General features: G+C 48.5%; 1 protein-coding gene across 6 annotated transcripts in view; it reads right to left on the bottom strand.

The window, feature by feature from the left end:
- Nucleotides 1-26,544, bottom strand: part of LOC139384528 (FH1/FH2 domain-containing protein 1-like) — a 143,553-nt gene extending 117,009 nt beyond the window's left edge. For all 6 annotated transcript variants that reach the window (XM_071129362.1, XM_071129357.1, XM_071129358.1 and 3 more), the window contains exons 1-3: nt 26,163-26,544; nt 16,226-16,332; nt 10,145-10,209 (exon numbers count right to left, since the gene is read on the bottom strand). In XM_071129362.1, the coding sequence (XP_070985463.1) occupies nt 10,145-10,209; nt 16,226-16,332; nt 26,163-26,327 (337 nt within the window). In that variant the 5' untranslated portion in view covers nt 26,328-26,544. The remainder of the gene's footprint in view (nt 1-10,144; nt 10,210-16,225; nt 16,333-26,162) is intronic.
- Between the last annotated feature and the right edge of the window lie 686 nt (nt 26,545-27,230).

Raw genomic sequence — 27,230 nt, 5'->3', positions numbered from 1 at the left:
AAACCAGGATGTGACTCACTCCTAGAGAACTCAAAATAAAATAAACAACATGGAGAAACAGTGGAAGCAGTAAACATTTAAAACACTCCTCCCTCTAAGAAAGAGAAAGGTTTCTTTTCAAAGTCTCATGATTAAACCTCCTTACAGTATCAACAGTGACCGAGTCATTTCAGAATAGTGGATATAAAACCCCAGTATCAACAGTGACCGAGTCATTTCAGAATAGTGGATATAAAACCTCAGTACCAACAGTGACCGAGTCATTTCAGAATAGTGGATATAAAACCTCAGTATCAACAGTGACCGAGTCATTTCAGAATAGTGGATATAAAACCTCAGTATCAACAGTGACCGAGTCATTTCAGAATAGTGGATATAAAACCTCAGTATCAACAGTGACCGAGTCATTTCAGAATAGTGGATATAAAACCTCAGTATCAACAGTGACCGAGTCATTTCAGAATAGTGGATATTAAACCCCAGTATCAACAGTGACCGAGTCATTTCAGAATAGTGGATATTAAACCTCAGTACCAACAGTGACCGAGTCATTTCAGAATAGTGGATATAAAACCTCAGTATCAACAGTGACCGAGTCATTTCAGAATAGTGGATATAAAACCTCAGTATCAACAGTGACCGAGTCATTTCAGAATAGCCAGTCAGCTGCTAACAAAATGAGTTGGGGGAAACCGTTCTACTTCCCAAGGAGTATTGCCTGCGTTCCAAATTATACCCTATATAGTGCCAGGCTCTGTTCAAAAGTAATGCACTATATAGGGAATAGGGGTCTGGTCTATAGTAGTACCACTATATAGGGAATAGGGCCCTGGTCTATAGTAGTACCACTATATAGGGAATAGGGCTCTGGTCTATAGTAGTACCACTATATAGGGAATAGGGCCCTGGTCTATAGTAGTACCACTATATAGGGAATAGGGCTCTGGTCTATAGTAGTACCACTATATAGGGAATAGGACTCTGGTCTATAGTAGTACCACTATATAGGGAATAGGGCTCTGGTCTAAAGTAGTACCACTATATAGGGAATAGGGCTCTGGTCTATAGTAGTACCACTATATAGGGAATAGGGCTCTGGTCTATAGTAGTACCACTATATAGGGAATAGGGCTCTGGTCTATAGTAGTACCACTATTTAGGGAATAGGGCTCTGGTCTATAGTAGTACCACTATATAGGGAATAGGGGTCTGGTCTATAGTAGTACCACTATATAGGGAATAGGGCTCTGGTCTAAAGTAGTACCACTATATAGGGAATAGGGCTCTGGTCTATAGTAGTACCACTATATAGGGAATAGGGCTCTGGTCTATAGTAGTACCACTATATAGGGAATAGGGCTCTGGTCTATAGTAGTACCACTATTTAGGGAATAGGGGTCTGGTCTATAGTAGTACCACTATATAGGGAATAGGGGTCTGGTCTATAGTAGTACCACTATATAGGGAATAGGGCTCTGGTCTATAGTAGTACCACTATATAGGGAATAGGGCCCTGGTCTATAGTAGTACCACTATATAGGGAATAGGGCTCTGGTCTATAGTAGTACCACTATATAGGGAATAGGACTCTGGTCTATAGTAGTACCACTATATAGGGAATAGGGCTCTGGTCTAAAGTAGTACCACTATATAGGGAATAGGGCTCTGGTCTATAGTAGTACCACTATATAGGGAATAGGGCTCTGGTCTATAGTAGTACCACTATATAGGGAATAGGGCTCTGGTCTATAGTAGTACCACTATTTAGGGAATAGGGCTCTGGTCTATAGTAGTACCACTATATAGGGAATAGGGGTCTGGTCTATAGTAGTACCACTATATAGGGAATAGGGCTCTGGTCTAAAGTAGTACCACTATATAGGGAATAGGGCTCTGGTCTATAGTAGTACCACTATATAGGGAATAGGGCTCTGGTCTATAGTAGTACCACTATATAGGGAATAGGGCTCTGGTCTATAGTAGTACCACTATTTAGGGAATAGGGCTCTGGTCTATAGTAGTACCACTATATAGGGAATAGGGTTCTGGTCTATAGTAGTACCACTATATAGGGAATAGGACTCTGGTCTATAGTAGTACCACTATATAGGGAATAGGGCTCTGGTCTATAGTAGTACCACTATATAGGGAATAGGGCTCTGGTCTATAGTAGTGCACTATATAGGGAATGGGCCCTGGTCTAATGTAGTGCACTATATAGGGAATGGGCCCTGGTCTAATGTAGTGCACTATATAGGGAATGGGCTCTGGTCTATAGTAGTACCACTATATAGGGAATAGGGCTCTGGTCTATAGTAGTGCACTATATAGGGAATAGGGCTCTGGTCTAATGTAGTGAACTATATAGGGAATGGGCTCTGGTCTATAGTAGTACCACTATATAGGGAATAGGGCTCTGGTCTATAGTAGTACCACTATATAGGGAATAGGGCTCTGGTCTATAGTAGTACCACTATATAGGGAATAGGGCTCTGGTCTATAGTAGTACCACTATATAGGGAATAGGGCTCTGGTCTAAAGTAGTGCACTATATAGGGAATAGGGCCCTGGTCTAATGTAGTGCACTATATAGGGAATGGGCCCTGGTCTAATGTAGTGCACTATATAGGGAATGGGCTCTGGTCTATAGTAGTACCACTATATAGGGAATAGGGCTCTGGTCTATAGTAGTGCACTATATAGGGAATAGGGGTCTGGTCTAATGTAGTGCACTATATAGGGAATGGGCTCTGGTCTATAGTAGTACCACTATATAGGGAATAGGGCTCTGGTCTATAGTAGTGCACTATATAGGGAATAGGGCTCTGGTCTAATGTAGTGCACTATATAGGGAATGGGCTCTGGTCTATAGTAGTACCACTATATAGGGAATAGGGCTCTGGTCTATAGTAGTGCACTATATAGGGAATAGGGCTCTGGTCTAATGTAGTGCACTATATAGGGAATGGGCTCTGGTCTATAGTAGTACCACTATATAGGGAATAGGGCTCTGGTCTATAGTAGTGCACTATATAGGGAATAGGGCTCTGGTCTAATGTAGTGCACTATATAGGGAATGGGCTCTGGTCTATAGTAGTACCACTATATAGGGAATAGGGCTCTGGTCTAATGTAGTGCACTATATAGGGAATAGGGCTCTGGTCTATAGTAGTACCACTATATAGGGAATAGGGGTCTGGTCTATAGTAGTACCACTATATAGGGAATAGGGGTCTGGTCTATAGTAATACCACTATATAGGGAATAGGGCTCTGGTCTAATGTAGTACCACTATATAGGGAATAGGGCTCTGGTCTATAGTAGTACCACTATATAGGGAATAGGGCTCTGGTCTATAGTAGTACCACTATATAGGGAATAGGGCTCTGGTCTATAGTAATACCACTATATAGGGAATAGGGCTCTGGTCTAATGTAGTGTACTATATAGGGAATAGTGCTCTGGTCTATAGTAGTACCACTATATAGGGAATAGGGCTCTGGTCTATAGTAATACCACTATATAGGGAATAGGGCTCTGGTCTAATGTAGTGCACTATATAGGGAATAGGGCTCTGGTCTATAGTAGTACCACTATATAGGGAATAGGGCCCTGGTCTATAGTAGTACCACTATATAGGGAATAGGGCTCTGGTCTATAGTAGTACCACTATATAGGGAATAGGGCTCTGGTCTATAGTAGTACCACTATATAGGGAATAGGGCTCTGGTCTATAGTAGTACCACTATATAGGGAATAGGGCTCTGGTCTATAGTAGTACCACTATATAGGGAATAGGGCTCTGGTCTATAGTAGTACCACTATATAGGGAATAGGGCTCTGGTCTATAGTAGTACCACTATATAGGGAATAGGGCTCTGGTCTATAGTAGTACCACTATATAGGGAATAGGGCTCTGGTCTATAGTAGTACCACTATATAGGGAATAGGGCTCTGGTCTATAGTAGTACCACTATATAGGGAATAGGGCTCTGGTCTATAGTAGTACCACTATATAGGGAATAGGGGTCTGGTCTATAGTAGTACCACTATATAGGGAATAGGGGTCTGGTCTATAGTAATACCACTATATAGGGAATAGGGCTCTGGTCTAATGTAGTACCACTATATAGGGAATAGGGCTCTGGTCTATAGTAGTACCACTATATAGGGAATAGGGCTCTGGTCTATAGTAGTACCACTATATAGGGAATAGGGCTCTGGTCTATAGTAATACCACTATATAGGGAATAGGGCTCTGGTCTAATGTAGTGTACTATATAGGGAATAGTGCTCTGGTCTATAGTAGTACCACTATATAGGGAATAGGGCTCTGGTCTATAGTAATACCACTATATAGGGAATAGGGCTCTGGTCTAATGTAGTGCACTATATAGGGAATAGGGCTCCATTTGAGAAGCAAACATTGTCTGTGCATCAATACAGGGGGTAGCAGTAAGACGTCGCCAAGCTCCCCACATTCTTCCCTCTAGTGTATAGAGTCAGACAGAGCTGTCAGAGCTACAGAATACTGTTGAATATTGTTGATCCAGTACGGGCAGGTGTTGTTGACCTATATAAAGAAGCAGTCTTTCAGGGTGAACCACATTTCTCTCTTCACTTAAAAAGATACTCTCCTGTTCACTCAGTCTGCAATAACCACCTGGACAAACTCTCCACAGGAACGTCTTTTAATAAAAAGGAAACGTCTATCCAAATCATTACCCACGCTGAACAGAGTTTGATAGAACAGGGGCTAGAAGAATGTATCGCACGCCTAGCCATCAGACACATGACCTGTGAAAACAATATGCAACATAGGTCTCCAACCGTTTAGTCAACCGATGACTGCAGAGGTTAGGGTTAGGTTAGGTTGGGGATTGACCCTCACACTTTAACCTCACGGACAATACAGTCACTTCCTGACTCAACTACAACTGTACAGTCACTTCCTGAGTCAGCTAGACTACAACTGTACAGTCACTTCCTGAGTCAGCTAGACTACAACTGCACAGTCACTTCCTGAGTCAGCTGGACTACAACTGCACAGTCACTTCCTGAGTCAGCTAGACTACAACTGTACAGTCACTTCCTGAGTCAGCTAGACTACAACTGTACAGTCACTTCCTGAGTCAGCTAGACTACAACTGTACAGTCACTTCCTGAGTCAGCTAGACTACAACTGTACAGTCACTTCCTGAGTCAGCTAGACTACAACTGTACAGTCACTTCCTGAGTCAGCTGGGCCAGCTCCATACTATAACCCTGTGGAACAGTAGGGAACAGGGGGCCAGCTCCATACTATAACCCTGTGGAACAGGGGGCCAGCTCCATACTATAACCCTGTGGAACAGTAGGGAACAGGGGGCCAGCTCCATACTATAACCCTGTGGAACAGTAGGGAACAGGGGCCCAGCTCCATACTATAACCCTGTGGAACAGGGGGCCAGCTCCATACTATAACCCTGTGGAACAGGGGGCCAGCTCCATACTATAACCCTGTGGAACAGGGGGCCAGCTCCATACTATAACCCTGTGGAACAGGGGGCTAGCTCCATACTATAACCCTGTGGAACAGGGGGCCAGCTCCATACTATAACCCTGTGGAACAGGGGGCCAGCTCCATACTATAACCCTGTGGAACAGTAGGGAACAGGGGGCCAGCTCCATACTATAACCCTGTGGAACAGTAGGGAACAGGGGGCCAGCTCCATACTATAACCCTGTGGAACAGTAGGGAACAGGGGGCCAGCTCCATACTATAACCCTGTGGAACAGGGGGCCAGCTCCATACTATAACCCTGTGGAACAGTAGGGAACAGGGGCCCAGCTCCATACTGTAACCCTGTGGAACAGGGGGCCAGCTCAATACTATAACCCTGTGGAACAGTAGGGAACAGGGGGCCAGCTCCATACTATAACCCTGTGGAACAGTAGGGAACAGGGGGCCAGCTCCATACTATAACCCTGTGGAACAGTAGGGAACAGGGGGCTAGCTCCATACTATAACCCTGTGGAACAGGGGGCCAGCTCCATACTATAACCCTGTGGAACAGGGGGCCAGCTCCATACTATAACCCTGTGGAACAGGGGGCCAGCTCCATACTATAACCCTGTGGAACAGGGGGCCAGCTCCATACTATAACCCTGTGGAACAGGGGGCCAGCTCCATACTATAACCCTGTGGAACAGGGGGCCAGCTCCATACTATAACCCTGTGGAACAGGGGGCCTGCTCCATACTATAACCCTGTGGAACAGTAGGGAACAGGGGGCCAGCTCCATACTATAACCCTGTGGAACAGGGGGCCAGCTCCATACTATAACCCTGTGGAACAGGGGGCCAGCTCCATACTATAACCCTGTGGAACAGGGGGCCTGCTCCATACTATAACCCTGTGGAACAGTAGGGAACAGGGGGCCAGCTCCATACTATAACCCTGTGGAACAGGGGGCCAGCTCCATACTATAACCCTGTGGAACAGGGGGCCAGCTCCATACTATAACCCTGTGGAACAGTAGGGAACAGGGGGCCAGCTCCATACTATAACCCTGTGGAACAGGGGACCAGCTCCATACTATAACCCTGTGGAACAGTAGGGAACAGGGGGCCAGCTACATACTATAACCCTGTGGAACAGTAGGGAACAGGGGGCCAGCTCCATACTATAACCCTGTGGAACAGTAGGGAACAGGGGGCCAGCTCCATACTATAACCCTGTGGAACAGGGGGCCAGCTCCATACTATAACCCTGTGGAACAGGGGACCAGCTCCATACTATAACCCTGTGGAACAGTAGGGAACAGGGGGCCAGCTCCATACTATAACCCTGTGGAACAGTAGGGAACAGGGGGCCAGCTCCATACTATAACCCTGTGGAACAGGGGGCCAGCTCCATACTATAACCCTGTGGAACAGTAGGGAACAGGGGGCCAGCTCCATACTATAACCCTGTGGAACAGGGGGCCAGCTCAATACTATAACCCTGTGGAACAGTGGGGAACAGGGGCCCAGCTCCATACTATAACCCTGTGGAACAGTAGGGAACAGGGGGCCAGCTCCATACTATAACCCTGTGGAACAGTAGGGAACAGGGGGCCAGCTCCATACTATAACCCTGTGGAACAGTAGGGAACAGGGGGCCAGCTCCATACTATAACCCTGTGGAACAGGGGGCCAGCTCCATACTATAACCCTGTGGAACAGTAGGGAACAGGGGGCCAGCTCCATACTATAACCCTGTGGAACAGGGGGCCAGCTCCATACTATAACCCTGTGGAACAGGGGGCCAGCTCCATACTATAACCCTGTGGAACAGTGGGGAACAGGGGGCCAGCTCCATACTATAACCCTGTGGAACAGGGGGCCAGCTCCATACTATAACCCTGTGGAACAGTAGGGAACAGGGGGCCAGCTCCATACTATAACCCTGTGGAACAGTAGGGAACAGGGGGCCAGCTCCATACTATAACCCTGTGGAACAGGGGGCCAGCTCCATACTGTAACCCTGTGGAACAGGGGACCAGCTCCATACTATAACCCTGTGGAACAGTAGGGAACAGGGGGCCAGCTCCATACTATAACCCTGTGGAACAGGGGGCCAGCTCCATACTTTAACCCTGTGGAACAGTAGGGAACAGGGGCCCAGCTCCATACTATAACCCTGTGGAACAGGGGGCCAGCTCCATACTATAACCCTGTGGAACAGGGGACCAGCTCCATACTATAACCCTGTGGAACAGTAGGGAACAGGGGCCCAGCTCCATACTATAACCCTGTGGAACAGGGGGCCAGCTCCATACTATAACCCTGTGGAACAGTAGGGAACAGGGGGCTAGCTCCATACTATAACCCTGTGGAACAGTAGGGAACAGGGGGCCAGCTCCATACTATAACCCTGTGGAACAGGGGACCAGCTCCATACTATAACCCTGTGGAACAGTAGGGAACAGGGGGCCAGCTCCATACTATAACCCTGTGGAACAGGGGGCCAGCTCCATACTTTAACCCTGTGGAACAGTAGGGAACAGGGGCCCAGCTCCATACTATAACCCTGTGGAACAGGGGGCCAGCTCTATACTATAACCCTGTGGAACAGTGGGGAACAGGGGGCCAGCTCCATACTATAACCCTGTGGAACAGTAGGGAACAGACTGTCAGGAGCTACAGGCCTGGACAAGTCAGGAGGAGTTATACTAAACTACAGTACACACAAAGCCACTTTAAGAAGTAGGAAATGAATAATGACATGTCAGCATCTCGCCCACTCTGCTACAGCTCCAAGGTATAATGACTTAGCATCTTGCCCACTCTGCTACAGCTCCAAGGTATAATGACTTGGCATCTTGTTTGTTTACACTTGGCACTACCTGTCTCTGTCTCTCTCTCTATGGGTGGTCCGAGTCAGGTCTCAGTGTGCTCACGTGTTCCGGACCAGTCCAGAACCACTAGTATATATATACACACACACACACACACACGTGTTCCGGACCAGTCCAGGACCACGGGTATACGTGTTTGAAGACTGTGTCGGCCTGCTGAGCTGAAGCCTTGAGACATTATCTCAGAGAGCTGATACAAGGCCTGCTGAGCTGAAGCCTTGACATCCTCTCAGAGACCTGATACAAGGCCTGCTGAGCTGAAGCCTTGACATCCTCTCAGAGACCTGATACAAGGCCTGCTGAGCTGAAGCCTTGAGACATTCTCTCAGAGAGCTGATACCAGGCCTGCTGAGCTGAAGCCTTGACATCCTCTCAGAGACCTGATACAAGGCCTGCTGAGCTGAAGCCTTGACATCCTCTCAGAGACCTGATACAAGGCCTGCTGAGCTGAAGCCTTGAGACATTCTCTCAGAGAGCTAATACAAGGCCTGCTGAGCTGAAGCCTCAGTCTTTAGGTCTCAGGCAAGGTTTCTCATCAAACAAGCAATGTTTTTTTTCCCTGAACCACAATGAAATATAGTCTAGCTCAACTTCAGCATCACAGTTCGTACAGAGGTAGTACATTTAAAAAGGGACATAAGTTTTTTTTTTAAATGACTATGTAATTATACGGCCATCAGCTGCACCTACTACAATAAACTGCAGCAGTCAGCAGAACATTAGACCGCTGCTGACGTCACTGGTTGGAAACACTGGTGGATTAATGGAAAGGGGGAAGATCTGAGTCGGGGGGGTTTATAGGGAAAGAAAACTCCAGAAGAATCATCGGAGCCAGTTAAACACTACTGCCTTGGACGGGCGGGGGCATTTTTTTTCCCCCTTACCCACAATGCACTTGGAAAATAAAACAGTTTTACGCCTGGAGTGGAAAAGAGGAGTTAAGAGGAGTGTGATGATGATGATGTCAGCGCTGCGGTGACAAATGGAGAGTTACATCTCATAGAGACCAATGGAAGCTATTGGAAGGATCCCAAATGGAGAGTTACATCTCATAGAGACCAATGGAAGCAACTGGAAGGATCCCAAATGGAGAGTTACATCTCATAGAGACCAATGGAAGCTACTGGAAGGATCCCAAATGGAGAGTTACATTTCATAGAGACCAATGGAAGGATCCCAAATGGAGAGTTACAGCTCATAGAGGCCAATGGAAGCTACTGGAAGGATCCCAAATGGAGAGTTACAGCTCATAGAGGCCAATGGAAGCTACTGGAAGGATCCCAACTGGAGAGTTACAGCTCATAGAGGTCAATGGAAGCTACTGGAAGGATCCCAAATGGAGAGTTACATCTCATAGAGACCAATGGAAGCTACTGGAAGGATCCCAAATGGAGAGTTACAGCTCATAGAGACCAATGGAAGCTACTGGAAGGATCCCAACTGGAGAGTTACAGCTCATAGAGGTCAATGGAAGCTACTGGAAGGATCCCAAATGGAGAGTTACAGCTCATAGAGACCAATGGAAGCTACTGGAAGGATCCCACATGGAGAGTTACATCTCATAGAGGTCAATGGAAGCTACTGGAAGGATCCCAAATGGCAGCCTATTCCCTATATACTACACTACTTTGTCCAGAACCTTATCAGGAATAGGAAGACATTAGGGACTTGGTCACTGGAGGCCACGGTGGCTGAGTCCATTACAGATATGGACTTAATTTCAAGTGGGACAGAGGGATGGAAAAGGAGGAGCAGGATCTTACCTAGAATGGAGTGGACTCTGACAGATAGCTGAGTTCTCAGGATCAGGATGGGCTTCTTCCCTCTACTGTGGAGAGAGAGAGAGAATACTTTAGTGAAGAGGAGAGAATACTTTAGTGAATAGAGGAGAGAGAGCGGAGGAGAGAGAGAATACTTTAGTGAATAGAGGAGAGAGAGGATACTTTAGTGAAGAGGAGAGAGAGAATACTTTAGTGAAGAGGAGAGAGAGAGAAGGCTAGTCGGACGATAAAGAAGTGACAGTATCAGTTTGTCAATAACATCAGGTCATAGTGAGAAATATCTATGGAGAGGACGTGACTCAATACGTCCTACTGCCAGGGGAACGGAGCCTGAAGCCCAGAGGACGGGGCTCAATACGGCCTACTGCCAGGGGAACGGAGCCCAGAGGACGGGGCTCAATACAGCCTACTGCCAGGGGAACGGTGCCCAGAGGACGTGGCTCAATACGGCCTACTGCCAGGGGAACGGAGCCCAGAGGACGTGGCTCAATACGGCCTACTGCCAGGGGAACGGAGCCCAGAGGATGTGGCTCAATGCAGCCTACTGCCAGGGGAACGGAGCCCAGAGGACGTGGCTCAATGCAGCCTACTGCCAGGGGAACGGTGCCCAGAGGACGTGGCTCAATGCAGCCTACTGCCAGGGGAACGGTGCCCAGAGGACGGGGCTCAATACGGCCTACTGCCAGGGGAACGGTGCCCAGAGGACGGGGCTCAATACGGCCTACTGCCAGGGGAACGGTGCCCAGAGGACAGGGCTCAATACGGCCTACTGCCAGGGGAACGGAGCACAGAGGACGTGGCTCTCCTCTGTCTGAGTGCTGGAGAGGTTCACGGAGTTGAGATTCTCCTCTGTCTGAGTGCTGGAGAGGTTCACGGAGATGAGATTCTCCTCTGTCTGAGTGCTGGAGAGGTTCACGGAGTTGAGATTCTCCTCTGTCTGAGTGCTGGAGAGGTTCACGGAGTTGAGATTCCCCTCTGTCTGAGTGCTGGAGAGGTTCACGGAGTTGAGATTCTCCTCTGTCTGAGTGCTGGAGAGGTTCACGGAGTTGAGATTTCCCTCTGTCTGAGTGCTGGAGAGGTTCACGGAGTTGAGATTCCCCTCTGTCTGAGTGCTCAGAGGTTCACGGAGTTGAGATTCTCCTCTGTCTGAGTGCTGGAGAGGTTCACGGAGTTGAGATTTCCCTCTGTCTGAGTGCTGGAGAGGTTCACAGAGTTGAGATTCTCCTCTGTCTGAGTGCTGAAACAGACGGGGCTAGACTGTAGATATCTCCTGCTACCCTGAGTGCCATCACAATAAACACAACAATGGCCTGGCTGTGACGGCTGGTCCAGCAGGGATTATATACTATGAAAGATTCTGGAGGAGAGCAGAGGAGAAGAGCAGAGAGGTATGGAGACTATGCTGTGTCAGGGTGTGTGTGTGTGTGTGTGTGTGTGTGTGTGTGTGTCATCAAATCTTAACATCTTCATCACATATACAAGTTGACCCACTCACATGACAATTAGCACCCTGCCGTTTTCCAGGTCCTTCAAATGACGTATTTCTTCTGTGCCAACCCCCCCCTCCTCCTCCTCCCTCCCTCTCCCTCCCTCCCTCCCTCCCTCCCTCCCTCCCTCCCTCCCTCCCTCTCCCTCCCTCCCTCTCCCTCCCTCCCTCCCCTCCCTCCCTCTCCCTCCCTCCCTCCCCTCCCTCCCTCCCTCTCCCTCCCTCCCTCCCCTCCCCTCCCTCCCTCCCCTCCCCTCCCTCTCTCCCTCCCAGTATTTCAGCTGTGTGACCACACACTGTTCCACACAACGTGCCCTTGTCCCAGCTCTCCTGTGATCTCCATGTTCATAAGACCAGTTAACCAGGGGTGTGTCACAAATGGCAGCCTATGCCCTAAACAGTGTACTACTTGTGGCCAGAGACCTAAAGGCCCCCGGGTCAAAAGTAGTGGACTATAAAAAGGGGGAAAGGGCTGGCATTTGGGAGGCTGACAAGGACTCCGGCTTCAACCACAACATAGGTAACATGTCCCAGTAGTTCTAACAGGGGAGACCTGCTTCCAAATCAAACACACTACAGATGTCTGATCGTGACGTTTTCCCCTCAGAGTCGGTTCGGTCATTTTAGGAGGCAGGTAGGTCTCTCCCATTCATGTTGTCAGCCTGCTGCTGCTTCTAGACTGAGGTGTTGTAGCTGCTGCTGCTTCTAGATTGAGGTGATGTAGCTGCTGATGTAGCTGCTGCTGCTTCTAGACTGAGGTGATGTAGCTGCTGCTGCTTCTAGATTGAGGTGATGTAGCTGCTGATGTAGCTGCTGCTGCTTCTAGACTGAGGTGATGTAGCTGCTGCTGCTTCTAGACTGAGGTGATGTCGCTGCTGCTGCTGCTTCTAGACTGAGGTGATGTCGCTGCTGCTGCTGCTTCTAGACTGAGGTGATGTCGCTGCTGCTGCTTCTAGACTGAGGTGATGTCGCTGCTGCTGCTTCTAGACTGAGGGGATGTCGCTGCTGCTGCTGCTTCTAGACTGAGGTGATGTCGCTGCTGCTGCTTCTAGACTGAGGTGATGTAGCTGCTGCTTCTAGACTGAGGGGATGTCGCTGCTGCTGCTTCTAGACTGAGGTGATGTCGCTGCTGCTGCTTCTAGACTGAGGGGATGTAGCTGCTGCTGCTTCTAGACTGAGGTGATGTAGCTGCTGCTGCTGCTTCTAGACTGAGGTGATGTAGCTGCTGCTGCTGCTTCTAGACTGAGGTGATGTAGCTGCTGCTTCTAGCCTGAGGGGATGTAGCTGCTGCTGCTGCTTCTAGCCTGAGGGGATGTAGCTGCTGCTGCTTCTAGACTGAGGTGATGTAGCTGCTGCTGCTGCTTCTAGACTGAGGTGATGTAGCTGCTGCTGCTGCTTCTAGCCTGAGGGGATGTAGCTGCTGCTGCTGCTGCTAGCCTGAGGGGATGTAGCTGCTGCTGCTGCTGCTTCTAGCCTGAGGGGATGTAGCTGCTGCTTCTAGCCTGAGGTGATGTAGCTGCTGCTTCTAGACTGAGGTGATGTAGCTGCTGCTTCTAGACTGAGGTGATGTAGCTGCTGCTTCTAGACTGAGGTGATGTAGCTGCTGCTTCTAGACTGAGGTGATGTAGCTGCTGCTTCTAGACTGAGGGGATGTAGCTGCTGCTTCTAGACTGAGGGGATGTAGCTGCTGCTTCTAGACTGAGGGGATGTGGATATGAATGATCCGGGCCCCGCCTCCTGCGGAGGGGCGAGAGAAAGTCACCGTCACAGGGAACAGCGGGACAAAACACCTCTGTCTACATCCCAAATAGCACCTTATTCCCATAGGGCTCTAGCGAAAGGTAGTGTTCTGTATAGAGAAGAGGGTGCTATGTGGGATGCAGACAACGTCATGTGAACTAGAGAGGAAAGACAGAAGGCTTTGTGAGGTCAAATCAGATTCAAATCAGATTCAGGCACAAGTTAATGAATGGGGCCCATAGATGATAAACAGCGCTAGTTGCAGTAAGACAATCACAGTCTGTTCTGGGGAGAAACGTACTTGATGTCTATATGAATACGGAGGAGGAAACGTTTTGTATGAGTACCAACCCACCGACAGACTCGTATGTCCCCCAGTACCAACCCACCGACAGACTCGTATGTCCCCCAGTACCAACCCACCGACAGACTCGTATGTCCCCCAGTACCAACCCACCGACAGTCTCGTATGTCCCCCAGTACCAACCCACCGACAGTCTCGTATGTCCCCCAGTCTCTACCCACCGACAGACTCGTATGTCCCCCCGTATCAACCCACTGACAGTCTCGTATGTCCCCCAGTCTCATCCCACTGACAGACTCGTAGGTCCCCCAGTCTCGAATGTCCCCCGTATCAACCCACTGACAGACTCGTATGTCCCGCAGTCTCATCACACCTTCCTGTCTTCTAGAAAGGTCTTTAGTCCTCCAGAATGGTTCTGTGTAGTAATCACATCTGTCTTCTAGAAAGGTCTTTAGTCCTCTAGAATGGTTCTATGTAGTAATCACATCTGTCTTCTAGAAAGGTCTTTAGTCCTCTAGAATGGTTCTATGTAGTAATCACATCTACCTGTGTTCTAGAAAGGTATTTTTCACACTTCCCCCCCAGACTCTATTTTCATCCTGTGAGTTTAAAGAGGACTAGCTTGTCATTAACAATAATACGGTTGTCTGTTGGAACTTGACACCTTTCCACTCGAGCAACTAGCTGGTGGAGTGTGTGTGTGTTTTCACGTGGCCATACGTCTGTCTGCGTGTATGTGTGTGTTTCTGCCCCTTCCTTCTCCCTCTGCGTTTCCTCTAGCTGATTGAGATGTGAGGAGAGTGGCAAGAGATCACAGGGACATGATGACTGACACACCCGCCTGGACATGAGCAACAGAGAGAGACTGAAGCACAGCAGAACACCGTGTTACCCAGCATCTCTCCTCACAGCTCCATGAGACACCCAGCATCTCTCCTCACAGCTCCATGCTCAACACCAATGAGTCCCAACTAGGGATACTATGACCCCTGGGGATACTTGGCCTATCCTCAGGGGGGGGGTACTTGGCCTATCCTCAGGGGGGGGGGGGGGGGGGGGGTACTTGGCCTATCCTCAGGAGGGGGGGGGGGGGTACTTGGCCTATCCTCGGGGGGGTTACTTGGTCTATCCTCCGGGGGGTACTTGGCCTATCCTCCGGGGGGTACTTGGCCTATCCTCCGGGGGGTACTTGGCCTATCCTCCGGGGGGTACTTGGCCTATCGGTACTTGGCCTATCCTCAGGGGGGTACTTGGCCTATCCTCAGGGGGGTACTTGGCCTATCCTCAGGGGGGTACTTGGCCTATCCTCAGGGGGGTACTTGGCCTATCCTCAGGGGGGTACTTGGCCTATCCTCAGGGGGGTACTTGGCCTATCCTCAGGGGGGTACTTGGCCTATCCTCAGGGGGGTACTTGGCCTATCCTCAGGGGGGTACTTGAGAAGACTCGCGAGACCAAAGGCCTACTGGTAAAATACACGAGGGGTAATTCAGGGCAGAGCGAAATGCAGTTGGTGGCACAGTAACCAGAAAAAGTTGGGAACCACTGTTCTACATTTCTCTAGAATGTTCTACACTACTCTAGAATGCTCTAGAATGTCCTACACAGCTCTAGAATGTCCTACACAGCTCTAGAATGCCCTACACAGCTCTAGAATGCCCTACACAGAGAAGGAGACTGGTGGATAGAAAGCTGGATTACTACTGAAGCACAGTAGAAAGACAACTTGGACAGGAACTGGTCCAATCATTCTGCATTTCACACCTAAAACTAACACAATGTCTTCATCAGTAAAGTCCCTCTCTCTACCTAACTCCTACGTGGCATCTCTCCAGTCAGTGACATTTCCTATCTCAGTAAAATGACTCACTTCATCTTGCAACATGGACAAGGCCTGTTAAACTCAGCTGGAAACTCAGCTTGGACAGAAGACAGACAGAGATACTGTAGCATCAACGACTAGGAACCCTGACCCTGTCATGTTGCTGTAGAACTCATGGTTCACCCTGAAACACCCTGACTGTGTCTTCATGTTGCTGTAGAAATTATAGTTCACCCTGACTGTGTCTTCATGTTGCTGTAGAAATTATAGTTCACCCTGACTGTGTCTTCATGTTGCTGTAGAACTCATGGTTCACCCTGAAACACCCTGACTGTGTCTTCATGTTGCTGATGAACTCATAGTTCACCCTGAATGAAAGAAGTGACAGGGGTTTCCCTACATGACTGACACCCTGACTGTGTCTTCATGTTGTGTTGCTGTAGAACTGTCTGACAGGGGTTTCCTGTTTCCCTACATGATTGTCTGAGCTGGCAGAAAAAAACGTATGCGTTTACGTGTGAGTGTGTACGAAAAGGAGAGAAGGAAAGGAGAGAAGGAGCTCAGTGAAGGAAAGGTCAAAGAGAGGAGAGAAGGAAAGGAGAGAAGGAGATCAGTGAAGGAAAGGTAAACCGGAAGGAGGAAAGGAGAGGAGGAGATCAGTGAAGGAAAGGTAAACCAGAAGGAGGAAGGGAGAGGAGGAGAGGTGTCCTTACCCCACGTCGTCATAGAGCTGTTCCACATCATCTTTCTGTTCCCCCAGAGACAGGTCCAGGTCCAGGTAGTTCCCATTGGGGGCCATCTGCAGAGCACACTCCTCCAACTGGGGCGGAACAAAGACAGGGACAGCCATGTTAGCGGGGTGTAGTGAAATATTTACGCAAACAGGCATAAACACAGTCAACATTAGTCAACAACAACAACAACAACAGGAGAGACTATTTTCATATTTTATTACTTGTTTTTTTAACCTTCAATTGGTAGTTACAGTTTTGTCTCATCGCTGCAACTCCGGTAAGAACTCGGGAGAGGCGAAGGTCGAGAGCCGTGCGTCCTCCGAAACACAACCCAACCAAGCCGCACTGCTTCGTGACACAATGCCCACTTTAACCCGGAAGCCAGCCACACCAATGTGTCGGAGGAAACAACCGTCCACCTGGCGACCGTGTCAGCGTGCACTACACCCGGGCCGCCACAGGAGTCGCTAGTGAGCGATGGGACAAGAACATCCCTGCCGGTCAAACCCTCCCCTAACCCGGACGACGCTTGCACCGCCCGGTGGGTCTCCCGGTCGCGGCCGGCTGCGACAGAGCCTGGACTCGAACCCAAAATCTCTAGTGGCAAAGCTAGCACTGCGATGCAGTGTCTTAGACCACTGCGCCACTCGGGAGGCTAATTTTGATATCTTTACATTGGTATCATTGTTCTAACATAGAAAGAGTCCGTCTTCCATCTGATTCAGAGGTTAGAATAAATACTCTCTATGTCTAGCATTGATGATGTCATCAGCTTGATTACACAGGCATTGTTCCTGAGCCCCCCCCCCTCCGAGCTGTTGTTCTGAGTCAGGATACAACAGCCTTTCACTTTCTATGGAATATACAGGCATAGGCTACCTGCTTTCTACAGACTGTGTGAATCAGGCCTTCACTTTATATGGAATATACAGGCATAGGCTACCTGCTTTCTACAGACTGTGTGAATCAGGCCTTCATGGTTGAATTACTGCAGAGAAACCCACTACTAAAGGACACCAATAAGAAGAACAGACTTGCTTGGGCCAAGAACCACCACCAATGTGCATTAGACCCTTCAGGAGACTGAAAAGATTCGACATGGGTCCCCAGACCCGCAAAAGGTTCTACAGCTGCACCATCGAGAGCATCCTGACCGGTTGCATCACCACCTGGTATGGCAAATGCTCGGCATCTGACCGCAAGGCGCTACAGAGGGTAGTGGGAACGGCACAGTACATCACTGGGGCCAAGCTTCCTGCCATCCAGGACCTCTATACCAGGATGTGTCAGAGGAAAACCCAGAAAATTGTCAGAGACTCCAGTCACCTAAGGTAAAGACAAGTCTAGGACCAAAAGACTCCTCAACAGCTTCTACCCCCGAAGCCATTAGACTGCAATTCATAAAAATCGCCACCAGACAATTTACGTCGACACCTCCTTGTACACTGCTGCTACTCGCTGTTTATTATCTACGCATAGTCACTTCACCCCCACCTACATGTACAAATTACCTCAACTAAACTGTACCCCCGCATACCGACTCTGTACCGGTACCCCCTGTATATAGCCTCCACACTGACTCGGTACCGTAATACCCTGTATATAGCCTCCACACTGACTCGGTACCGGTGCCCCCTGTATATAATATAGCCTCCACATTGACTCTGTACAGGTACCCCCTGTATATAGTCTCCACACTGACTCGGTACCCCCTGTATATAGCCTCCACATTCACTCAGTACCGGTACCCCCTGTATATAGCCTCTACATTGACTCTGTACCGGTACCCCCTGTATATAGCCTCCACATTGACTCTGTACCGGTACCACCTGTATATAGCCTCCACATTGACTCTGTACCGGTACCCCCTGTATATAGTCTCCACATTGACTCTGTACCGTAATACCCTGTATATAGTCTCCACATTGACTCTGTACCGTAATACCCTGTATATAGTCTCCACATTGACTCTGTACCGTAATACCCTGTATATAGCCTCCACATTGACTCTGTACCGTAATACCCTGTATATAGCCTCCACATTGACTCTGTACCGTAATACCCTGTATATAGCCTCCACATTGACTCTGTACCGTAATACCCTGTATATAGCCTCCACATTGACTCTGTACCGTAACACCCTGTATATAGCCTCCACATTGACTCTGTACCGTAATACCCTGTATATAGTCTCCACATTGACTCTGTACCGTAACACCCTGTGTATAGCCTCCACATTGACTCAGTACCGTAATACCCTGTATATAGTCTCCACATTGACTCTGTACCGTAACACCCTGTGTATAGCCTCCACATTGACTCAGTACCGTAATACCCTGTATATAGTCTCCACATTGACTCTGTACCGTAACACCCTGTGTATAGCCTCCACATTAACTCTGTACCGGTACCCCCTGTATATAGCCTCCACATTGACTCTGTACCGTAATACCCTGTATATAGCCTCCACATTGACTCTGTACCGTAATACCCTGTATATAGCCTCCACATTGACTCTGTACCGTAATACCCTGTATATAGTCTCCACATTGACTCTGTACCGTAATACCCTGTATATAGCCTCCACATTGACTCTGTACAGTAATACCCTGTATATAGCCTCCACATTGACTCTGTACCGTAATACCCTGTATATAGCCTCCACATTGACTCTGTACCGTAATACCCTGTATATAGCCTCCACATTGACTCTGTACCACATTGTTATTCTTATTGTGTGACTTTTTATTTTAGTCTACTTGGTAAATATTTTATTCTTCTTGAACTGCACTGTCGGTTAAGGGCTTGTCAGTCAGCATTTCACAGTAAGGTCTACACTGTTGGTTAACGGCTTGTCAGTAAAGCATTTCACGGTAAAGTCTACACTTGTGTTCGGCGCATGTGTAGTTCCCAACGTGAAGCATAGAGGAGGTGGTGTGATGGTGTGGGGGTGCTTTGCTGGTGACACTGTCAGTGATTTATTTAGAATTCAAGGCACACTTAACCAGCATGGCTACCAGGACAATGACCCAACACACCTCCAGGCTGTGTAAGGGCTATTTGTTCAAGAAGGAGAGTGATAGAGTCCTGCATCAGATGACCTGGCCTCCACAATCACCCAACCTCAACCCAATCGAGATGGTTTGGGATGAGTCGGACCGCAGAGTGAAGGAAAAGCAGCCGACAAATGCTCAGCATAATGTGGTAACTCCTTCTAGACGGTTGGAAAAGCATTCCAGGTGAAGCTGGTTAGGAGTGTGCCAAGAGCATGCAAAGAGTGGCTACTTTGAACAATCTCAAATATATTTTGATTTGTTTAACACTTTTTTGGTTACTACATGATTCCATATGTGTTATGTCATAGTTTTGATGTCTTCACTATTATTCTACAATGTAGAAAATAGTAAAAATAAAGAAAACCCTTGAATGAGTAGATGTGTCTAAACTGTAGACATGTACAGTAGGTTACATACTTTCCACAGACATGATCACATTATGCAGCCTCACAACCTTTAAATACCAACCAATCCAGATTGTCTTGACAGAATGACAACAATGCCAACCAAGGAAGAAAAAAAATAAAAACCAAGCATACCACAATTAACCAGGTATCCAAACACTGCAGAAGGAACTGAGCTCCAGTAAGCACCATGCTTGAGGAGGGAGGAAGATAGCCTGGGTCTGTTTCTGCTCCTTCAGCTTGAGGAGGGGAGGAAGCTAGCCTGGGTCTGTTTCTGCTCCTTCAGCTTGAGGAGGGAGGAAGCTAGCCTGGGTCTGTTTCTGCTCCTTCAGCTTGAGGAGGGAGGAAGCTAGCCTGGGTCTGTTTCTGCTCCTTCAGCTTGAGGAGGGAGGAAGCTAGCCTGGGTCTGTTTCTGCTCCTTCAGCTTGAGGAGGGAGGAAGCTAGCCTGGGTCTGTTTCTGCTCCTTCAGCTTGAGGGGGGAGGAAGCTAGCCTGGGTCTGTTTCTGCTCCTTCAGCTTGAGGGGGGAGGAAGCTAGCCTGGGTCTGTTTCTGCTCCTTCAGCTTGAGGGGGGAGGAATCTAGCCTGGGTCTGTTTCTGCTCCTTCAGCTTTAGGGGGGAGGAAGCTAGCCTGGGTCTGTTTCTGCTCCTTCAGCTTTAGGGGGGAGGAAGCTAGCCTGGGTCTGTTTCTGCTCCTTCAGCTTTAGGGGGGAGGAAGCTAGCCAGGGTCTGTTTCTGCTCCCTCAGCTTGAGGAGGGAGGAAGCTAGCCTGGGTCGGTTTCTGCTCCTTCAGCTTGAGGAGGGAGGAAGCTAGCCTGGGTCGGTTTCTGCTCCTTCAGCTTGAGGGGGGGGGGGGGGGGGAGCTAGCCTGGGTCTGTTTCTGCTCCTTCAGCTTGAGGGGGGAGGGGGGGGGGGAGGAAGCTAGCCTGGGTCTGTTTCTGCTCCTTCAGCTTGAGGGGGGAGGAAGCTAGCCTGGGTCGGTTTCTGCTATCTCAACTCCTTCAGCTTGAGGAGGGAGGAAGCTAGCCTGGGTCGGTTTCTGCTCTGTCAACTCCTTCAGCAACTGTGACTTCAATAAGTAACGGAGTTCGCAAGAGTACAACCTGATCTGGGACCAGGCTAGAACTAGGAGGAAGCAGCATTCTAATACCTGATCTGGGACCAGACTAGAACTAGGAAGAAGCAGCATTCTAATACCTGATCTGGGACCAGACTAGAACTAGGAGGAAGCAGCATTCTAATACCTGATCTGGGACCAGGCTAGAACTAGGAGGAAGCAGCATTCTAATACCTGATCTGGGACCAGACTAGAACTAGGAGGAAGCAGCATTCTAATACCTGATCTGGGACCAGACTAGAACTAGGAGGAAGCAGCATTCTAATACCTGATCTGGGACCAGACTAGAACTAGGAGGAAGCAGCATTCTAATACCTGATCTGGGACCAGACTAGAACTAGGAGGAAGCAGCATTCTAATACCTGATCTGGGACCAGACTAGAACTAGGAGGAAGCAGCATTCTAATACCTGATCTGGGACCAGACTAGAACTAGGAGGAAGCAGCATTCTAATACCTGATCTCACCATAATATTACACTATTATAATACCATCCACACTATTCCAATAGTGCCTGTGGCTTCCCATGCCTTGATGTGTCCCAAATAGCAACCTGACTAGTCTCCCATAGGTGTGCAATACGTCTGTAAAGTTAGTGCACTACAGTGCATTCAGAAAGAATTCAGACCCCTTCACTTTTTCCACATTGTTACGTTACAGCCTTATTCTAAAAATGATTAAATCGCCCCCCCCCCCCCCCCCAATCTATGCACAATACCCCATAATGACATCACAATACCCCATAATGACATCACAATACCCCATAATGACATCACAATACCCCATAATGACATCACAATACCCCATAATGACATCACAATACCCCATAATTACAAAGCCAAAATACATTTAGAAAGTTTAGCTAATTTACTAAAAATACAAATCATCACATTTAAGTATTCAGAACCTTTACTCAGTACTTTGTCGAAGCACCTTTGGCAGCGATTACAGCCTCAAGTCTTCTTGGGTATGACGCTACAAGCTTGGCACACCTGTATTTGGAGAGTTTCTCCCATTCTTCTCCAGAGATCCTCTCAAGCTCTGTCAGGTTGGATGGGGAGCGTCGCTGCACAGGTCTCCCCAGAGATGTTAGATCGGATTCAAATATTATACCTTTATTTCAACAAGGAACACAGACTGAGACCAAGGTCTCTGACAGCTGGGCCCTGCGTATACATGTTTACACATATATTTTAGGTACAATGAGTCCGGGCTCTGGCTGGGCCACTCAAGCACATTCAGAGATTTGTCCCAAAGTCACTCCTGCGTTGTCTTGGCTTTGCGCTTAGCGTCGTTGTCCTGTTGGAAGGTGAACCTTTGACCCCGCCTGAGGTCCTGAACGTTCTGGAGCAGGTTTTCTGTAGTTTGGTCCGTTCATCTTTCCCTCGATCCTGACTAGTCTCCCAGTTCTTGCAGCTGAAAAACATCACCACAGCATGATGCCACCACCATGCTTCACCGTAGGGATGGTGCCAGGTTTCCTCCAGATGTGACACTTGGCATTCAGGCCAAAGGGTTCAATCTTGGTTTCATCAGACCAGAGAATCTTGTTTCTCGTGGTCTGAGAGTCTTTAGGTGCCTTTTAGAAAATTCAAAGTGGGCTGTCATGGGCATTTTACTGAGGAGTGGCTTCCGTCTGGCCACTCTACCATAAAGGCCTGATTGGTGGAGTGCTGCAGAGATGGTTATCCTTCTAGAAGGTTCTCCTATCTCCACAGAGGAACTCTGGAGCTCTGTCAAAGTGACCATCCGGTTCTTGGTCACCTCCCTGACCAAGGCCCTTCTTCCCTGATTACTCAGTTTGGCTGGGTGGCCAGCTCTAGGAAGAGTCTTGGTGGTTCCATACTTCTTCCATTTTAGAATGATGGAGGCCACTGTGTTCTTGAGGACCGCCAATGCTGCAGAAATGTTTTGGTACCCTTCCCCAGATCTGTGCCTAGACACAATCCTGTCTCGGAGCTCTACGGACAATTCCTTCGACCTCATGGATTGGTTTTTGCTCTGACATGAACTGTCAACTGTGGGACCTTATATAGACAGGTGAGTGCCTTTCCAAATCATGTCCAATCATGTCAGTTGAATTTACCACAGGTGGACTCCAATCAAGTTGTAGAAACATCTCAAGGATGATCAATGGAAACAGGAAGCACCTGAGATCAATTTTGAGTCTCATAGCAAAGGGCTGGTACCAGACTGGTACATATAGGGCTGGTACCAGACTGGTACATATAGGGCTGGTACATATAGGGCTGGTACCAGACTGGTGCATATAAGGCTGGTGCATATAGGGCTGGTGCATATAGGGCTGGTACCAGACTGGTGCATATAGGGCTGGTACATATAGGGCTGGTACATATAGGGCTGGTACCAGACTGGTGCATATAGGGATGGTACATATAGGGCTGGTACATATAGGGCTGGTGCATATAGGCCTGGTGCATATAGGGCTGGTACCAGACTGGTGCATATAGGGCTGGTACCAGACTGGTGCATAAAGGGCTGGTACATATAGGGCTGGTGCATATAGGCCTGGTGCATATAGGGCTGGTACCAGACTGGTGCATATAGGGCTGGTACCAGACTGGTGCATATAGGGATGGTACCAGACTGGTGCATATAGGGCTGGTGCATATAGGGCTGGTACCAGACTGGTGCATACAGGGCTGGTGCATATAGGGCTGGTGCATCTAGGGCTGGTACCAGACTGGTGCATATAGGGCAGGTGCATATAGGGCTGGTACATATAGGGCTGGTACATATAGGGCTGGTACCAGACGGGTACATATAGGGTTGGTACATATAAGACCGGTGCATATAAGACCGGTGCATATAATACTGGTGCATATAGAGATGGTACATATAGGGCTGGTACATATAGGGCTGGTACATATAGGGCTGGTACATATAGGGCTGGTACATATAGGGCTGGTACATATAGGGCTGGTATCAGACTGGTGCATACAGGGCTGGTGCATATAGGGCTGGTGCCAGACTGGTGCATACAGGGCAGGTGCATATAGGGCTGGTGCATATAGGGCTGGTGCATACAGGGCTGGTGCATACAGGGCTGGTGCATCCAGGGCTGGTACCAGACTGGTGCATATAGGGCAGGTGCATATAGGGCTGGTACCAGACTGGGGCATATAGGGCTGGTACATATAGGGCTGGTACCAGACTGGTGCATATAGGGCTGGTACCAGACTGGTGCATCTAGAGCTGGTACATCTAGGGCTGGTACCAGACTGGTGCATATAGGGCTGGTACCAGACTGGTGCATCTAGAGCTGGTACATACAGGGCTGGTATCTGCAGCGTATCGTGTTTACAGATCCCACCCTTTCCTTGGGTATTAACTCCACTTAGACTAAACTGACATCCAGAGAGGAAGAGAGGGGGGGTCAAAACACCGACTGATCCAGAAAACACTTTCCCATAATATACTAACAAACTAAAACGAAGAACAGAGGGAAAAAAAACATTCCGGTTATTATGTTAATATTATGTTGAGATAATAAAAACACAATTCCCACAAAAAACAAACTATAAGGAACAGAGCAACAAAAGAAACCATCATTGTTTAGTCCTACGACGCTGAAATAACTGTTAAGACTCATTAATCTGATACAAGACAGGTTTAGACATTATGGACATTTCCATGCTATCTCTCTAACAGCCCGGGAAGTATCTGTTTACATCCCACATGGCACCCTATTCCCTACCTAGTGCACTATTGTTGACCAAGAGCCCTTAGGGTAGAGCACTATAAAGGGAATAGGGTGCCATTTGGGATCTGGCGGGACTCACCCCGGGGCAAGGGAGTGATTAGGCAGATTTGTAAAGGAATGTTTTTAAAAGGAGACAAGTAGTCTCTAGTTTTTAATCATGCACCGAGGAGAAATACAGGGTTGTGAGGGGTTGGAGGGGGGTTAACACAGAGGGGTTGGAAGGGGGTTAGTGTTAACACAGAGGGGTTGGAAGGGGGTTAACACAGAGGGGTTGGAGGGGGGTTAACACAGAGGGGTTGGAAGGGGGTTAGTGTTAACACAGAGGGGTTGGAAGGGGGTTAACACAGAGGGGTTGGAAGGGGGTTAACACAGAGGGGTTGGAAGGGGGTTAGTGTTAACACAGAGGGGTTGGAAGGGGGTTAGTGTTAACACAGAGGGGTTGGAAGGGGGTTAACACAGAGGGGTTGGGTTAACACAGAGGGGTTGGGTTAACACAGAGGGGTTGGGTTAACACAGAGGGGTTGGGTTAACACAGAGGGGTTGGAGGGGTTGGGTTAACACAGAGGGGTTGGAAGGGGGTTAACCCAGAGGGGTTGGAAGGGGGTTAACACAGAGGGGTTGGAAGGGGGTTAACACAGAGGGGTTGGAAGGGGGTTAGTGTTAACACAGAGGGGTTGGAAGGGGGTTAACACAGAGGAGTTGGAAGGGGGTTAACACAGAGGGGTTGGAAGGGGGTTAACACAGAGGGGTTGGAAGGGGGTTAACACAGAGGGGTTGGGTTAACACAGAGGGGTTGGGTTAACACAGAGGGGTTGGGTTAACACAGAGGGGTTGGAGGGGTTGGGTTAACACAGAGGGGTTGGAGGGGTTGGGTTAACACAGAGGGGTTGGAGGGGTTGGGTTAACACAGAGGGGTTGGAAGGGGGTTAACACAGAGGGGTTGGAAGGGGGTTAACACAGAGGGGTTGGAGGGGTTGGGTTAACACAGAGGGGTTGGGTTAACACAGAGGGGTTGGAGGGGTTGGGTTAACACAGAGGGGTTGGAAGGGGGTTAACACAGAGGGGTTGGAAGGGGGTTAACACAGAGGGGTTGGAAGGGGCTTAACACAGAGGGGTTGGAAGGGGCTTAACACAGAGGGGTTGGAAGGGGGTTAACACAGAGGGGTTGGATGGGGGTTGGGTTAACAGAGAGGAGTTGGAAGGGGGTTAACAAAGAGGGGTTAAATCAACATTTGTATTTTAGCTAAATATGTTTTACTCAACAAACTTCAGCAATCTAGATAATGAAACAGTCCTTGATCAACTATCTATTCACCTGCATGTTCAAGTTTAGATAACTTTCCCGAGGTAAGTTATTCATTTATAAAGGCTACCTTCTTTTTGAAATATGCAACAACTGGACTGTCAATCAAGTACCGGTAGGCTCCTTTTGACAAGGATACCCCGTCTTGTGGATGACATGACCATGGGTTAGGGTTAGTCAGCCAGTCAATCAGCCAGTCAATCACCATGGGGGATCACACCTGTGTAGGTCGGCTGCTGGTGGCTTTCAGCATATTATCCGAACGCACCAATTTATTTTAGAAAGACGATAAGGCTGTCCAATTTAAAACTTACCTTCAGCGGTGCCTCCAGGAGTTTGTGAACCCCGGCTATCTGCTCAATCAAGGCGATGTTTTCGTCCAGATCATAGGGCGGCGGTCTCCGTGGCTCCGGGAAGTTGGTACAGACGAAAGGGTCCGAGTCCTCCAGATACTGCACTCGGCAGGTTATAATGGCCATTGCTTTTCCTCAGCCGGCTGGGGATAACGTTTCTCTGCTGTCAGTCGCGGTGTAGAGCTGTGGCCCTGCGGATATATTCCCCTTGTCCTAAACTTCCATTTTAAAATAAAGAAGGAAAACGCGGCGACTTGTTCTTCCCCGCTTGACGCTCTTTCTCTCGGTGTTAAAAGGGAAACTGTTGCTGTACAGAACACACCAGCGGACAACCCCTTGCGGTGACCGTGTGACGTCAGGTATCAGGAAGCGGAGTGTGAGGGGTTGGAACTGCTGCTGGAAGTTGAGAATGAGTGACTCATGAGATGGAAATAGACAGAGCTACAGCTGGCACAGCAGTTAAACTGAGACGATTCAAACTGCTAGTTCGGCGGAAACCGTAAACTTACTAAACACTTGGGAGGGGGAAAAAAAATGCTGGGCGAAGCCTAATATTAACTGAGGAATCGCGTATTGATAGTCTAATTAGGTATGCTAATGTTTTTTGCTCATTTGTTAATTGACACCCGCCAATTAAGACGGTTAACGTTAGATCCGTTCCCAAGTAATTAGGATAAACATTGACAATGATAGAGCGCTCCCTGCTGGATTGACTGGAAAGTGGACATTTAATCTGCCCTGTCGGCCTTCATATTTTATTTTACGTTGTTTTATGAACACAATAAATACAAAAACAGAAATATACAAACCAGAGTACATAAACCTGACAGACGGGGGTTTTACACAAACCAGAGTACATAAACCTAACAGACAAGGGTTTTACACAAACCAGAGTACATAAACCTAACAGACGGGGGTTTTACACAAACCAGAGTACATAAACCTAACAGACAAGGGTTTTACACAAACCAGAGTACATAAACCTAACAGACAAGGGTTTTACACAAACCAGAGTACATAAACCTAACA

This window comes from Oncorhynchus clarkii, chromosome 26, assembly GCF_045791955.1.
Source record: "Oncorhynchus clarkii lewisi isolate Uvic-CL-2024 chromosome 26, UVic_Ocla_1.0, whole genome shotgun sequence".
NCBI classification, from domain to species: Eukaryota; Metazoa; Chordata; class Actinopteri; order Salmoniformes; family Salmonidae; genus Oncorhynchus; species Oncorhynchus clarkii.
This window is presented reverse-complemented; position numbering and strand designations above follow the sequence as displayed.